General features: G+C 36.0%; 1 protein-coding gene across 5 annotated transcripts in view; it reads right to left on the minus strand.

Annotated features, from left to right (window-relative positions):
• LOC135217708 (F-BAR domain only protein 2-like) overlaps positions 1-16,161 on the minus strand; it is a 258,564-nt gene that overhangs the window by 33,295 nt on the left and 209,108 nt on the right. For all 5 annotated transcript variants that reach the window (XM_064253698.1, XM_064253697.1, XM_064253695.1 and 2 more), the window contains 6 exons: positions 15,409-15,557; positions 14,555-14,632; positions 9,272-9,408; positions 8,226-8,437; positions 7,314-7,469; positions 69-201 (listed from right to left, as the gene is read on the minus strand). In XM_064253698.1, the coding sequence (XP_064109768.1) occupies positions 69-201; positions 7,314-7,469; positions 8,226-8,437; positions 9,272-9,408; positions 14,555-14,632; positions 15,409-15,557 (865 nt within the window). The remainder of the gene's footprint in view (positions 1-68; positions 202-7,313; positions 7,470-8,225; positions 8,438-9,271; positions 9,409-14,554; positions 14,633-15,408; positions 15,558-16,161) is intronic.

Here is a 16,161-nt window from a genome sequence, read left to right on the forward strand (position 1 = left end):
GTCCCTATTGGACTACAAAAAATGGACCAAAAGTGACTATATTATGAGTAAAGGCTCGTTTACTTTACCTGATACTTTATCATATCAACATTGAAATAGGATGCAGAAGGATTACTTTCAGCTTGCTTCCTCAGTAATGATGTTAATGCATTCATGTTAAAATGGAAGACTCCACACTCAGGGGTTGACTGATCACTATCCCTGGAAATATAAAAAAAACATTATCTATAGTACAGCTTTCAATACATCTTTTTATTCTACTGAATATTTATATTATTTATATAATACATATTTCTGCTTGTTTGCATGTAAAGCTGTAATGATTGGTGATGAATCTACTATCATTAAAATATTTGCTGATGCATCTTAAAACCTTAGGAGTCAGCAAATTATTTAAGGAGACCTAAGCAGAGGACAACAAGGTGATAATTCCAAGGTTTAAACCAAGAAGAAACAATGTGATCACAGTCTAAGCAACAGAGGTAAGTTTATTCCAAATGGTTGCTCTACCGGCAGTTAGTAGCTTGATCTCTTGTGGTCAAACTACATCCCAAGCTTCCAATCTAATGCTCCGTCCTTCTGATTTACAAGCTTTGAGGATGGGCAAACTCATGTAACCTCTGGATAGCCTGAAATTTTATAAACCAATATTCCAAGCCCTCCTAATGAGCCTCCCAAGGAGCCTTGTAATAGGAAAAACTCCTAAACCAACATATTTTTTTTTTTAAATTCCACAGCAATCTAAAAATAATCATACTCCACAGCATGACAGTACAGTAGTGCCTCGAGATACGAAATTAATCCGTTCCGAGGCGCCCTTCGTATCATGAGGTTTTCGTATCTTGAACCACATGTTACATGTAAAATGGCTAATCTGTTCCAAGCCCTCCAAAAACACCCCAGTAAATTTCATAATAAAGCTAAATTGACCTATAAACAATGAAATAGTACAACAATTTGGACCATTCAATACCTAAATTATTAAAAAAATGCAAAATATAACCTGTAAATAAAGTGTATATTAGTGTACATGGTAACAAGAAATATACTGTACGTAAATGGTGGAAGCTTACCTTTCGAGTGAGGCTATCTCCGAAAGTGGCGGCAGAGGAGGAGGAGAACAAACGGCAGATATGTATGTACGTACGTACATACATATCTGCATACGTAACTATCCAAGGAAGATTGCTTCTGCCTACTTTTCACAATCTTACTGTGTGAGCCTTTTCGGGGGGTGTCTTCTACAAATGATTGCACTTTATGAAAAGCGGCTTTAATTTCTGCCGTTTTTTTTTTCTTTTTTTGATTTATAACTTTTTATACATTTTTTTTTTTTACTTTACGTAGGTTTTTTTTTTCTTTTCTTTTTACAGAATTTCAACTTTCTGTTTTTAATCACTTGGTTCTTTTTTTGCACCTCATGACTCTGTCGGCCCTGGTGTCCATCAAAACCCTGTTCAACCAAATGCTCTCTCTGCAACTGATTTGGGTACTGAATGTTCGGCTGCTGACCTTCAACATAAACTGACGTGCCTTGATTATACTGGTATGCATGTTGTAAATGATTGGTCAACACCCTCTGTTCAGCAGGGAGTGGAGATTCTACCAACCTTGCAAAGTTTCCAGTTATCCCATGAGAGAGACCTTGATCACTTATCCCATGTGAGAGATCTTGGTCACTTATCCCACGAGAGAGATCCTGGTCCATCATATCATATATGTCGTCACTCAAGAGGTGCTCTTCTTTTTCCATTTTCTGTGAAAAGATATGAGAATTTTTTTTTTTTTAAATACACATTGACGATCCCGAGAACGAATACCGCGTGCGTACTATAACAATGCTGGTACCGAGTGGCCGAGGCACGCCACCTAGTGTACATAGTAGATGCATGATGGGAGGGACGCTGGCCAATAGGAGAGAAGGATCTCATGGCCGCGACTAACATCAGGAACCAATGGGAGAGCAGGAGGATGGTGGCGAGTCTACTAGTACTAAGATGGCGGCGCGAGTTTCAAAATTGTTATCCAAGCAAATCTCGGACTTTCAGAAACCTTTCGTATCTTGAAAACTTTTTGTATGTAGAGTCGTTAAATTTTTCGTATTGCCTTTCGTATCTCGAGGTACCTCTGTACACAGCAATTTCAAAAGTAGAGGATTTTCACCAAAACCAGCTCAGGCCACATTTGGTATGTTCTTGTTTTTTCAATATGGCAAGGGCTTTTATACCTTTTGCTTAAATACTTTTAAAGTGTGCTTTCAAGTTCAGGTGCTGATCAAATACCATTCCCAGGTATTTAATATTTGTGCAAAATGTACTTTCGGTATTATAAAGATACAGCTTAATTGTCTGGTGTTTTAATCATCTTTTATCATTATTGAAAATAACTGCATTTGTTTTATTTATTAACTGATTATGGAATTTAATGCATAGCCCAAGCGCTGGGACCTGTAAAGGTCATTCAGCGCTGCAGTGGTATGTGACTGAATGATATGGATTAAATGAATGGATACGGGAATCAAATAAACCTTTTATACAACTGATCAATTAAAACTGCAATAAAAAATATCTAATGATACACAACAATAAAAACTAAGATTATTTAATGATATATATACAGTGGTACCTCGAGATACGAAATTAATCCGTTCCGAGGCGGCCTTCGTATCATGAGTTTTCCATATCTTGAACCGCATTTTACATATAAAATGCCTAATCCGTTCCAAGCCCTACAAAAACACCCCAGTAATTATATTTCCAGGCCTAAAACACATGTTCTAGGGTTACGACGCCGCTCCGATGGAAGAAATATGACTCTAAAAAGGCAAAATACGGTACATACTTGAGTAATATTCAACTGCATGTAATGTTCAACCCCATTTTTACTGCATATATTAGGACTTTAGCATATGTCCCTTAGCAATAAGCCTAGCCTATATTAGCGGTTGCTACTGTAGCCTAGTCTATGATTCTGACATCTAAACCGAAGAAGCTAAAAGATTAGAATATGCCAATAAAATGTATAAATAATCAGTGTGTACTCATTTCAAATAATTATTAATTAATCATTAACTATAATACACACAAAAACAAAAAAACCCTTCCAATCATTTGTTTACATGCAGCTCTTACGAGTACCGAATGAACGCCAAGCAATCACTTTTCCTAGGACACATTAAGCCATAAATTTTCATTAGTATCTCTCTTCAACTAATGAAACTACCAAACAGTATAATAACCATTCATTTCTATTCTTTATTCTATCTTTACCTAATGGAGATACCGAGTTACTGACAGCTATAATGAAATATATACGTAACGTAATATTAAAACGGAAGAAGAATTCTAAAAAATACGTATTTGTTGGCTTCGATGATAGCAGTCTGATTTATTTTATATTTTATGATATCTAATTCACAATTTTTTTTATTAAATGTATTGCATGTACTCATTTCAAATAATTATTAAGTAACCATTAACTATAATAAACAAACAAAAAAAAAAGCTTCCAAATTCTGTTTACATCCAGCACTTACGAGTATCGAACGATCGCCAAGCAATCACTTTTCCTGGTACACAGTAAGCCATAAATTTTAATTATCTCTCTTCAACTACTGAAACTACCAAACAGTATAATAACCATTCATTTCTATTCTTTATTCTATCTTTACCTAATGTTTTTTTTTTATTAAATGTATTGCATGAATAAGTTTTTCAATTTACAGCATCCTTTTACCAATAGAATACTTAAAGCACAAGGGGTAGATGCTGACCAATAGGAGAGCAGGATCTTATGGGGTGACTAGCATCAGGAACCAATGGGAGAGCGGGAGGATGGTGGCGAGTTTACTCAGTTGGCGGCGCGGGAGTTTTAAAATTGTTCTCGGTGGTCCGGGCGAATCTCGGGACTTTACAGCAACAACCATTCGTAACTTGAGCAATTTTCGTATGTAGAGCCGTAAAATTTTTCGTATTTGCTTTCGTATCTCGAGTTTTTCATAAGTTGAGGTGCCACTGTATAGCAATTAAAACTATGACCTTCACTCTAATTCAAAACCATTTACACCATAATTAAAAAATCACATAGTTGAAATTACAATTTAAAAACTATCTGACATACATACATTCATTTAACACCATTTACACCTTAATTTAAAAAATAATAATTAGGTACTTATAATCATGACTATGAACAAAAGAAATATATAAATAAAATAAAATAAAATTAACAAGTTAAAATTTACCATTCTACTAAATTTCATAAAAAATCTTAATACGTTTAAAAAGTCTCACTAGTGCAGGAATATCTGCTCTGTCGTCTAGAATATCGCCAAGAGATTTTCCATCAAGGTGGAATCTTTGCCTCTGTTTTCTATATAATTTACACAATGCACCAGGATGTACTCCACTGATAAGGTAGCATCACACCTAACACACACAGGCACACTGCCACCTTCTAAAATAACCTGATGGGTTATCTGAGTATATCTTCTGATTGCCCCTTTTAGAAATTATATTAATTTGTGAACAGATTACATGTTATATTCATCTCTTGTCTTTGGAAAGTAATTCTGGTTGTTCTAATAAGGGTTTTATTCTCATTTTCTGTTCATAGTCAGTGCGCTATTAGTCAGGAAAAGCGTAGACTGCGCAAAAGGAATAATTTTGAAAATTCAGAATTTTGGATTTGGCAATTTTGCTTTAACCCCACCACTACAACAATGAAAGTATCCATGCCCCTATCCAATTCCCTTGAAGAATGGGCGAAAGAACTGTCTGGATCGTCTCCCTCTTGACCTTCATTTACTGTCTAAGAGAGACAATTAAGGCTTCCAAAAATCTTGACATGAAGGCCTAGATATATCTAGGCACTAGTGGGAAGAAAGACAAAAGAAATGTGTCTTGCTCCTTTAAGCAAAAGCCCAGTTCCCATCTTGAAAGATTTCTTGGGTGACTAAAGAAGAACCAAAGGAGGGAACTTCCTTCAAAGGCTTAAAAACTTGGACACAGATATCCTTGTCTGGGGGTTGACTTGCTCGCTGTCAATTGGAACTTAGGCATAAAACAGAACAATAGCATGCTCTTAAAAAATTAGGTGCTAAGCCAAAGAGGAACTAGCACCAGAAATTAGCAGGTTGGCAATGGTAGCTTGACTGCTGGCAGCTAATGGGCAGGTGGACACATGGACGCAGGTGGACACTCGGCTCAGACACCAGGTGCTTGGAGTTCTCTGACACGGCTGGGCACTCAGATAGGAAGAACGTTTTGGCATCATATACCTGCGCTTGACAATTGGAAGATCTGCCTCCTCGATGTACGGGATACACCGGAAAAGTGCCATTAGCGCCACTTGTCTATGCTGGGATCAGTATCTGTCCACATAAGATTCTTATCACTAGAAGACAATGAATGCACATCCTTATGGAAACCTTTACAATTGATGTCAGTGGAGATCAGCGCACAGCGGGCTCGAATGAGAGGTAACTATCCGGGGGCAAAACCCCTACGGACTCCCGTGGACTGACAGTATCCCTCCTCCCAGGTTTAGGGGAGTCTGACATGGACTGGGTTTAGGAGATCCAATAGGGCTAGAAAGGTCCCTTCCTTCACTACACTCCCAGTAAGATGCCTTTCCAACGGCTGTCTGTCGATACCTGGGACCGGCAACAGGCTCAACTGAGGGGGCAACTACCTGTGTGTAACCTGACCTCCCTTGGACTTCCGGTATACCTACTCCCAGGTGCACGGGAGTTTGACAGGGACCTATGTCTAAGAGCATAGGGGGATGAGTAACCACCTCCTCCACTGCATTACACTTCACTATTACGAAGCTAACATCTGTTAATCAAGACACAAGACTGGCAAAGGTATGGAAAGGAAGCAAGGGAGCCAAGTGCAGGAATAAGTGCCACGAGGCTAGTAAGAGAGGACTGGCACTAGGGTAGTCACCCGTCGCCAAGCACATGAGAGAAGGTGCAGGGGGCGAAACTGGCACCTGAGATTGGAGCCAGCAAGTTAGAAACTTTGTAGCATGAGCTGGTTCTCAAATGTCAAGAACATCTACTCATAGTAGCCAACAAAGCACCCAATTCTCTCCTTACTATTTTCTGTTTTAACACTTTTCAGTTCTTCTGCAAAGGAAGTGTGAAGGTTATGCCAAAAATGTATCTACCGTAGGCTTACAGGAAGCATAAGTCCCATAAATAAACCATAACAGCAAAAGTTACAGGCCTAATGAAATGACAAAATACCCAAGAATTATTTCCAATGCAATTATCAGTGACTTGTGTGAATCCCAAGGCTGATAAACACAGATTGCTTTATAATGTAATGCTGTAACACCCGAGAATTACTTTCAGACAAAACTATTATTGATGGCTCACTAGTAATTTATGGCTGTAAAACAATTAATAAATTACAGTTATGGCAAATGAAAAGGCTTAACATACACCAATTACTTTAGGATGGCGTGTCATAACATCCGAGAATTACTTTTTAAAACAAAGCTATTATTGGCGGCTTGCAAGTAGTTTATAGCTGGAAAATTATTCATAAAATGCAAAAGTTATGGCCTAATGAAAGGTGTAACATACTACAACAATTTACTTTTATGTAGGAATCTTGTAACATCCGAGGATTAATTTTAAGGCAACTTTTATATAGGAATATTGTAACATCTGAGAATTAATTTTAAGGCAAACTTATTATCAGCGCTGCTAGTAGCCTAACTGGTAAACAAACCATAAATGAAAAATGGTATCGCTTAGCGGCGGTTCATCGATGGCTCTGAATCAACATGAAAACAAAACAAGAAACAACTCATCCTGAAGACTACAAAATGTATTTCGATGGTTGATTTAAAGAATCCCAAACCAGAATCCGGTAAAATAGCTGGAAAGTAATGAATAAAGCAGCCGCTAGATCAGGTGTTACCACCACGGACGGCAGGAAAATGGGGGTTGTCTGCTAGGTTGTTCCAATACTCCATTAGCAGAATGGGCTGATCACCTACACAAACTATATTGAAGCACTACCTGCAAAATTTTTAATCTAAACTGCTGTTCAAGTGGAAACTATAACTATGTAATTACTTGGTAAGTCACTTATACAAAACTATATTTTAATAGCTGTCTTTTAAGGAAATTAGGTTACCAAAGGTATTTTGCTGACAACAAAATGGGTTATTTATATTACGGGTTTGTATGAAAAATTAAAAAAAAATATATTTTATATATGCTAATTCCACAATATCTCTACAAAAAACCTTACATCATAATTTATATAAAAATCATTATGATAGGAGACAAAACTTACATATTAATCAATTGTTTGTTGGGAAGGACATTAGAGACCTTGGAGAAGTTGTTAACTTTAAATGACAACTGTGCTGGTGATGGATTATTTGTCAAAACATTGACAATTCCTGCTGGGAATGACACCATCATCTCGCCTGTAACTTTAACTTGGCACCTGTAAGAATAGAGTCAGTTTTAAATCATACTTGCCTCAGTATCAACAAAACCTTGAGACTAAAAAAAATGGTAAAACCAAATTCTCAAGTTTAGTTCCTTTTACAATGTACAACACATGTAAACCTTTAAAACCCAGTACTTTCATGAGATACATGCTACTCAAATGTAACTTTTCTTAATGTAAGATTTAGATTACTTTGTCCATTTTACTCTTAAACAAAAAAGTATAACAAATTAATACATACTTTTAAATTTCCTTTTGCCTTTTAGCTGCATTCACTACAGGTTTTAAATTTCCTTTTGCCTTTTAGCTGCATTCACTACAGGTTCACTGTTTGCAAGAAACCCTGTCCATTGGCATGATAAACAAAAATAGTACACATAACAAACACTACAGAAAGCTGATCTGCTGGTTGATTGATTGATATGATTTTATGAAAGTAAGCTGTCAAGCCAAGTACTGGGGCACTTTTGGCCACTCAGCACTTATGAGTGAAAAGAGAGGGGGGGGGGGGGGGGGTGGGGGGGGGGATGCTGGGGGGGGGGGGGGGGGGGGGGGATTGGCTGGACTGCTGATAAAGTTTCAGAAAACAAAGGAGACCAAGTACAAGGCCCTAAACATGGAAATAATCAACTTTAACCTAATGCTTTTCCAACAGAAGGCATGTGGATACTTTCCTGATTTCTCCCTTTGCAACCATCAATGATGGGATTTCTTTGAACCATTTTTAACTTAACAACTTGAAAAACTTACTTTGACTCGTCTGTTCCACGAAAGTAGGCATGGCACAACTCTTGAAATGCAACTGCTAGTGGAATTGAATCTGACAATCCTATCGTGAGAGGAGAAGGACCTCTAGAAGTGCCAACCATGCCTGATGTTCGGAATTCCAGACTAGAAACAGAGTCAGCATGTGACAATCCTGATACAGTAGATGGGCTCTGACGTCCTCTGGAAGATGGCCCCTGTATACAGAAAGTAAAATTATTACAAGACAATGAACCTCTTAACATTACAACAAAATAATAATTCAATTCCAAGTAAAAGCTAAATAAAACTCATGCAATGATAATTGCAGATCAAACAATAGGCAAGCTGAATACGATCAGAAAGGTCACAGATGTTTAGTTTAAAATTTAGAACTATACGTAAAACGCAGTACTACAGCAAGTTCTCGGGTTATGTCATACTTGACCTACGCCGTTTTGTGGTTACTTCCTTGCCATCTCCCATAAATTTACAAAAAAAATTCTTATTCTCTCTCTCTCTCTCTCTCTCTCAGTATATATATTCTTTAATGTAAAAAACACAAGAAAACATCAGTAACACGTTATTTCACTTACAGAATACATTTATACTGTACTATTACGTATATTGATCTAATCACTGCAAAAATATTCAATTCTGAATTTCACACACAAGCAACACAAAACCACCAGTGGCAAGTTTCTCTCTCTCTCTCTCTCTCTCTCTCTCTCTCTCTCTCTCTCTCTCTCTCTCTCTCTCTCTCTCTCTCTCTCTTGTTTATCAGTACTGTACTATACATACTCTTTTAATGAAATATGATTAATAAAAACAAGAGAATTTTCATTATTACAGTAATTGTAGAATAAGGGATAAAAATATGTAGTAAATCCTTTCAATCATAAAGGTAGATGCAGTCATTTCTTTTATAATGGGGTCATATGGTGAAGCCATGCTCCTTAACTTCATGATTCAAAAGCAATACAAAAATCAGACTTAAAAACATTTTTCTTGAGCATTCAATATACACATCACGTTGCAAACATCTAAAGTACCTCTAATGCCTTTCGTGAAGGAGGTCTTGGTATTGCCATTGTAGGAGTAGGTGTAGAGCCTCGACTGGATGAACTTCCTGTTCTAGGTGGTAATGCTGGTGGAGCATCTCCAACTTCATTCAATATATCACTGAGCTCTGCAAACAAATTAAGAATTAGGATTATTTCTGTTCCTTTGATATGTATAACCGACTTAAAAAGACAACTATAAGCTTTCCATAACTTACAAAATATCAGGTATTGCAGATAATCACTTATAAAAATGTTAATATTATCCAGCATAATGCATTAATTACATTCTTGAAAATGTGGCACCAAAAACTTTTCTCTGAGTCCCTGTTCTCTTCTGTAAGTTGAAAGTTCTTTCTTAATTCAAGAGGAAACATTTTTTTATAACCATAAAAAAAGTACTCCCTAACCAACACAAAAATTCTTTATCTAGTTTTAGTATCACCAACTTTATACCATACAGGCTTTAATATCCTAAAATTTCTTCTGTTGCACTACAGATATGAAATATGAAATATGCTCAGATGAGTAGCAATAACAGGTTTTGGGTGGACAATGGATTCACTCATGGTGAGTAACAACATTACGCACCATCAATTTGGGGGAATGGGGCAGGAAAGAGGTGCCATTATTTCTGTAGCCAATAAATCCACTAATGGCAACTTTTAGACTGGCTAAGATGAGAGACTTAGTGGCTCAGGGCCCATGTGCTCATAAATATATCAAAGGGTTGCTGTTGGTTTTAGTTCTTATCTCTTATGATAGTATGTCAGTTATATATGTATTTTGCAGAGAAAAGCGCAAAAAAATATTAGAAAAAACATGTATAAATCCAAAAGTCACTGTATCTTCGTTCTTGGGAAATTTGCGTAAATGTTTCATCACAAATAGTCTCTGAATTTTTAACTAATTTTATTTTTATCTGTTTTGATAGTGTGTGCTATAATTATAGTTTTACAAAATATGACAAATTTTTAACCAATTTGTATTTTTCACAACTAACAAACCTGAGGTCTTAATATTAGGATAATACTAGCGCCAAGCTGGAAACTGGTAGAATTAAAATTAAACTTGAGATCCAGGGACTATTGGCATCTATACCAGGTCACGGGGCATGTAGTACCCAGAATGCCCTCAGCGTCCCGTGACCTGACAGTTACTTTCCTACCGCCTTTAAGATAAAGCGTGATTACTTTCTATCTGTTTTGAAGCCGGTTTTAGTTTGCCTTATTATATTAATTTTTTCCCTTTTTACAATAGTTTTGTAAAAGAGGCCCCACAAGGGGTTGTAAATAGTCATTTTCAACTTCTCGTAGAAGGTAGGGAAAATTTTTTGAATTCTTTTTTACACCACGTGCATTTGCAAATCTTCCTCTTTCCATTGATGTGTTTGTTTCTTAAATTAATTGACCTCAAAGTTTTGCCGGCCTGGGGTGCTGCATATTGATCTATTACCCCGGTTCCTAAGGTTTAATATGTATTAACAAGAGACCAGTTTTAATAGTTATTGGGTGAAAATGTAAATGGACTAATTTTATCCATCAAACAATAGTAATGAAAGGGTGCAAGTACATGCAAGTACATTTCTGGCCAAGAAGGAGATTCCTTTGAGAAGGAAATCTCCAAGGTAAACTAGATTTAGCAGACAAAACATTATGCCCAATTCAAGCACCTATGACTTATCTAGAGGTCTCGGCAAACATCTCAAAAGATCCGTGTTTTTCCTATAGGTACTCTAGCAACTCTATTGCCGCGAGCTCAAACAAATTAGAAGACACTGTGTATTAGTAGGTGGCATGGATAGTCCAGAACCATAGGTGCTACAGTGGCAAACCACGGGTCTTTCTACTGCAACCATACCCAGCATGCTTAGGTAGGTCACCACAGAACTTCACCCTAAAAAACGTAAGTTCGCACTTAGTTTCTTGTTCTTTGCTTCCAAACCTAAAGGTATTTGCAATAAAGAATGGGCCTTGAAACATGTGGCATGAACCTGGACCAAAAATGTTTTTGGGTTGTTGAGATTAAATTTCGAGTTTTTATCACCTGTCAATTTCTTTGAAAACCTCCTTGAGGACAAGACAGTGACTACACTATCAAAAAACAGGTTTTGACATAGGAATAACCTATTTTTGGTAGTTGCTGCTGAGTCCTCGAAACCCTCCCACTTCCCTGATGAAAAGACAGAGGATTTGGGTAAGGGATCATCCTGCATTGACCACCAACACAAAGGAATGACATCATGGTCCATTTTTGTATGTATGTAAACGATATGACGGTGTATATGCTCATGGCCGCCGCTTCTACTTCTTGCTGGTTTTGATGTAGGTAAACTGGGTTCAGCATTCGCTGAGGATAAGAGAAAGTGCCCTCTTATCCCGAGCCCATTTATACGTACTCTATCACGTTATAATTATCATTACAACACAATAACCAGCCTAAAGACCAGCTAAAAGAGAATTCTTTTACATTAGTCTGGTCATCATGGAGCTCTGGATAGACCAAGGAAGGGTAATCCTTGAAGACTCAACAGCGACTACCAAAAATTGGTTTTTCCTACGTCAAAACTGTTTATTGGTTGGTCATTTGAGATTCACAAAGGCAACAATTTGTAATCCAAAATAAACACATAAGAATCAAGAATAAAATAGGATTTATCAACTTTAGTTGTAAATGCTGTAAAATTCAAGTTATAAAGTAGCAAGTGTTATTCTCAATTATAAAGTACTATCAAGAGTTTTTCTTTAACACTACACTGTTGACACCTCTGACAACACCAAATCCTTCGAAGATTAACAAATGCTAATAAATTATTCTCTCACCTAACAACTTAAACTTGACTTCACTGCCTTTATCAGTATTCTGCATGTTTCAAAATATTTCACTGCTGGACAGGTTTTCCAAAGTTCTGATGCTGACTATTAATTTAAAAACTTCTAATATATAAATATAATATATTTGTAAAACGGCCCCAAAATTTCTACATTCTACAGTTTTATGCTATAAATAAAGATATTTCATAAACCTTACAAAACATTACTATACTGCTTTTAGGTTGTAAAAAAAAGAATATTACATAACCTTACAAACCATTACTATACTGAAAGGAAATGTATCATTCTAGATATATCACATACTACAACTTTTAGGTTTTAAATACATAAGTATATTACATAGCCTTGCAAACCATTCTATCATTCTAGTTCATAATCTACAACAAAGGGTTATATTATTAGGAAATTAAAAGTAAATGTGCTAAATTTTTTCTCAATTGTCAGCAATAAAGCAAAAATATGTGGTACTAACAATACTACCCTTAAATGTCGTCAATGAAATACAAGTACATTATAATGTACTAGCACTATTCTCAATTGTCAGCATTAAATTTGGCACATAGTATGCAAAAAGCATGCAAATGATAAGTCACTGTACCAAAAGAACATGCATGATTTTAATTTCTACATTAATAATCCAGTTGCTACTTGACTAACCTTGGGAAGTGCCTGTGACAGCAATGATGAATATCAAATCAGACTTGTAAAAATCCTTTCAAGAATATTTCTATGCAATTTCATCTAAAACAGTTCTACATGTAATCTGATAATATTCTATACATTTCAAGTTAGTAAAAAAATTACTTAATACTTCCCAAAAAATACATGAGCATGTTGTCATCCATTTATCTGAACCACACTTCTTGATTTCCATAATATAATAAAGAAATTAACATGTACTAATAAGAAATTATCATTTCTTGAGTAACTGTTGGCCACATTTAAACAATTATCAACCTACACACTGAAATTTCATACACTACTACTCTTAGAAGACCAACAGAATGACTAAACTTAATTTTTCTGCAAACAAAATCAGATCTCAATACAAACTTATCATCAACAAATAAAGTCATATAGGTAGAGTTCAAATATTCTCAAACACTGCTAATTTTTTTTTTCATAAAAGACAACAGTGCCAGCATAGCACGTATACCATCTGGAGCCTAGGGTACCCAGCAATCATCTGCATCACTTTTTGTGTAGTCTGAACATGAGGCTCCAAGATCAAACAGGCCGGGAATTAATTTTGTCTAATAAAAATTAATTCAATCACCCATTTCTATCCAAAGTATAATTTAGGTAAAGACCTAAAGGATTCAAAAAAGCACTAAGAGACTAAGTTAGATTAGAAACCATGGTTCTTGTAACTCAGGGAGCCAATATAAGAAAGGAGTACTGAATAGGGGAAATTGATTTGTATAGGTGTTGTCTGATTACAAAAAATGAGATGAAGCCAGAAATCCTGGAAGAAAACATACCATTTAGGATGCTATAATTTTAGAAGAGAAATGAAAGTATTTGCAAGATGGGGAAGATTCCCCTAAATCTGTTCTCACCAAAGGCAAAACTTGACTCTGCTACTGAAGAACTTTAAAAGTATAAAAGTAGGCTAACAACTCCCAACTACCTGCATCTAAAATGGCATTTACATCTACAATAAATTTAAAAACCAGAGTAGAAGGACTTCTAATTTTATGGAAAAGCACTCCTTTGCATTGCTTCATCACCTGGCATCCTAGGCTCTAAGGATGTCCTGGCAATACCACAAAGAGAGAGACTATGTTCCAAACTTACTTCTAGAATCACCCAGAAGAAAGAAATAATCTGGAGTGTCACACCTGTAATCTCTTACTCTCTTTAGGTAATGACAGATTTCCCTTACAAGACAGAAGAGGGTCCTTTTTGTTACTGGCAATAACGCAAGAAATGGAATGGAGAAAGATGATGAAGAATGGTCCAGGCTGTCTAGAGTGAAGCACACTTCTTTAATGTGGATGGCTTATCAGGCCAGTTGCTGTCATGTAACTGGAATTGCAGTTCTTCTAATGCTACTAAGAGAATTAGCATTTGTGCAGTCACTATCCTTATCTGAATCCTTGAAGTAAACAGTACAACTGTTGACCTTAAATGAGTAGCTGAGAAGTCATGATTACAGTCCTACATCAATCACTTTCCTCTTTGCAGTAGCTATCACCATCCTGACCAATCAAATTAAAGATATATCTGTAGTAGACAGTTTCCTTGATTATGCTAGGGGGCTGGGGATCACCCAACAGAATGAGACTGGAGCGGGCAATTACAGGCAGTCCTTACTTATCGTCGTTACCCAGATTTTCAGTATCGATAAGCAGTTTATCCACATCTGTAAGCAGTTTATCAATGCCAATAAGAGGTTAACAGTAGAAATGGTGTGTGTGTGTGTGTGTTAATTACATACCTGCATAACGGTCAGCTCTTGGAGGCGGCGCCATCACTGGAGAAGTAACCGAAGAAAATGATGCAGGAGAAGATCGTCCTGGAATTCACAGACATTTTATTATAAAAATTATTGACAAATAATTTAAACACACAATTGAGTTAATATTTTAAGGAATAATTATTGTTTTTAACAATAATTATTCCCTAAAATAAAAATAATCGGAAAAACTGAAAATGAAGATTCTGACTGAACATCTTTCAAGTAATTGCTGACTGAAAGTAAGAGAATCAACTAGGGTAAAACTGAGTTCACAGTGAGCTATTCTGCACCCTCTACGTCCAAGGATTAGGTTAAGTGGGGTTATTCATCAAATAACCTTAGATCAGACAAGGTTAGCCAAATTCAAAGACAGTATATTACTTCAAAAATCCTAGCATTATTTTTGGAATGAAGACCACCATAATCCTACAATTGATTTAACCTCCTTCAATTTGTTAAAGCCTGGTTCACTATTCTATAATAATGTCTTCTGTTTACCAAAGATGTCACATTTCAGAGATAACAATCACTAAATAAGAACAGATACTGTATGTTTCATCATACTATCTTCATTGTTACTAAAGAGATGAAACAAGGTAATGAATAGATTTAAAGTATTAAATGCTTTTTGTTTTTTTATCTAATTAAATTAATTGCACTTTAGCTGCTTTATCAGCATTCTTACTTCCTTGAATATTCACATAGTGCCAATTAGTAAAGTTAGTAATAATTCTGGTTTTGTTAATAAAAAAAAAAGCTAAGCTCAGATTTTAATATCAGAATTTGAACCTAATAAACCTTTAAATTAAAAAACAAATTGTCAATGAACTTGCCTGGTAAAGAATTGGTGGCAGGTGACATAGGTCTGGTTAGAGATGTGTCCCCTGAGATGTTTTTGTTGACAGCTTTTGGGCTACTCTCACTATTACCACTGAAGTTGAAGTTTAATCCTAACAAATCAGCAGAACTACTTTTACCACCGCTGAAAGCAAAAGTTGTTATTCATTATGCACATACCAATATCACCATAGAAAAACAGTATAAGGTTCTTGGTTATTTGCATTTACAAAAATACTCAATATAAAGCTCTTGGTTATTTACATTTACAAAATGTAATCTGGCAGTTGCTTATTTGCAAACTTTTCATTTGCCATTCAGCCATGTAAATTAAATGGGAATACTTCAGGAGTTTTGCAGCATACTGCAAAAATAACAAATGACTTGTGTAGCATAGAAAATATAGAGTAACAAAAGAGGGTTGCTAGAGAAATATTGGGTGAGAGTAGTGGCAAGATGTTAAAAAATAAGGAAACGTGGTGGTTCAGTGAAGAAGTGAAGGATGCAACAAAGCAAAAGAGAGAAGCAAAGAAAAGGTGGGAGGGGACCCAAATGGAAGAGGACTGGATGGCCTATAAGGAAGCAAATAAATTAGCAAAGAAAACTGTAGCAATTGCTAAGGATACAGCATATGATCAGCTTTACAAAGAGCTAGATACCAAGGAAGGGCAAGGAAAGATCTTTAAACTAGCACACATGAGAAATAAAAATACCAAGGATATAACACACATAAGACAGATTAAGGATAA

Source organism: Macrobrachium nipponense, chromosome 7 (assembly GCF_015104395.2).
Source record: "Macrobrachium nipponense isolate FS-2020 chromosome 7, ASM1510439v2, whole genome shotgun sequence".
Lineage (NCBI taxonomy): Eukaryota > Metazoa > Arthropoda > Malacostraca > Decapoda > Palaemonidae > Macrobrachium > Macrobrachium nipponense.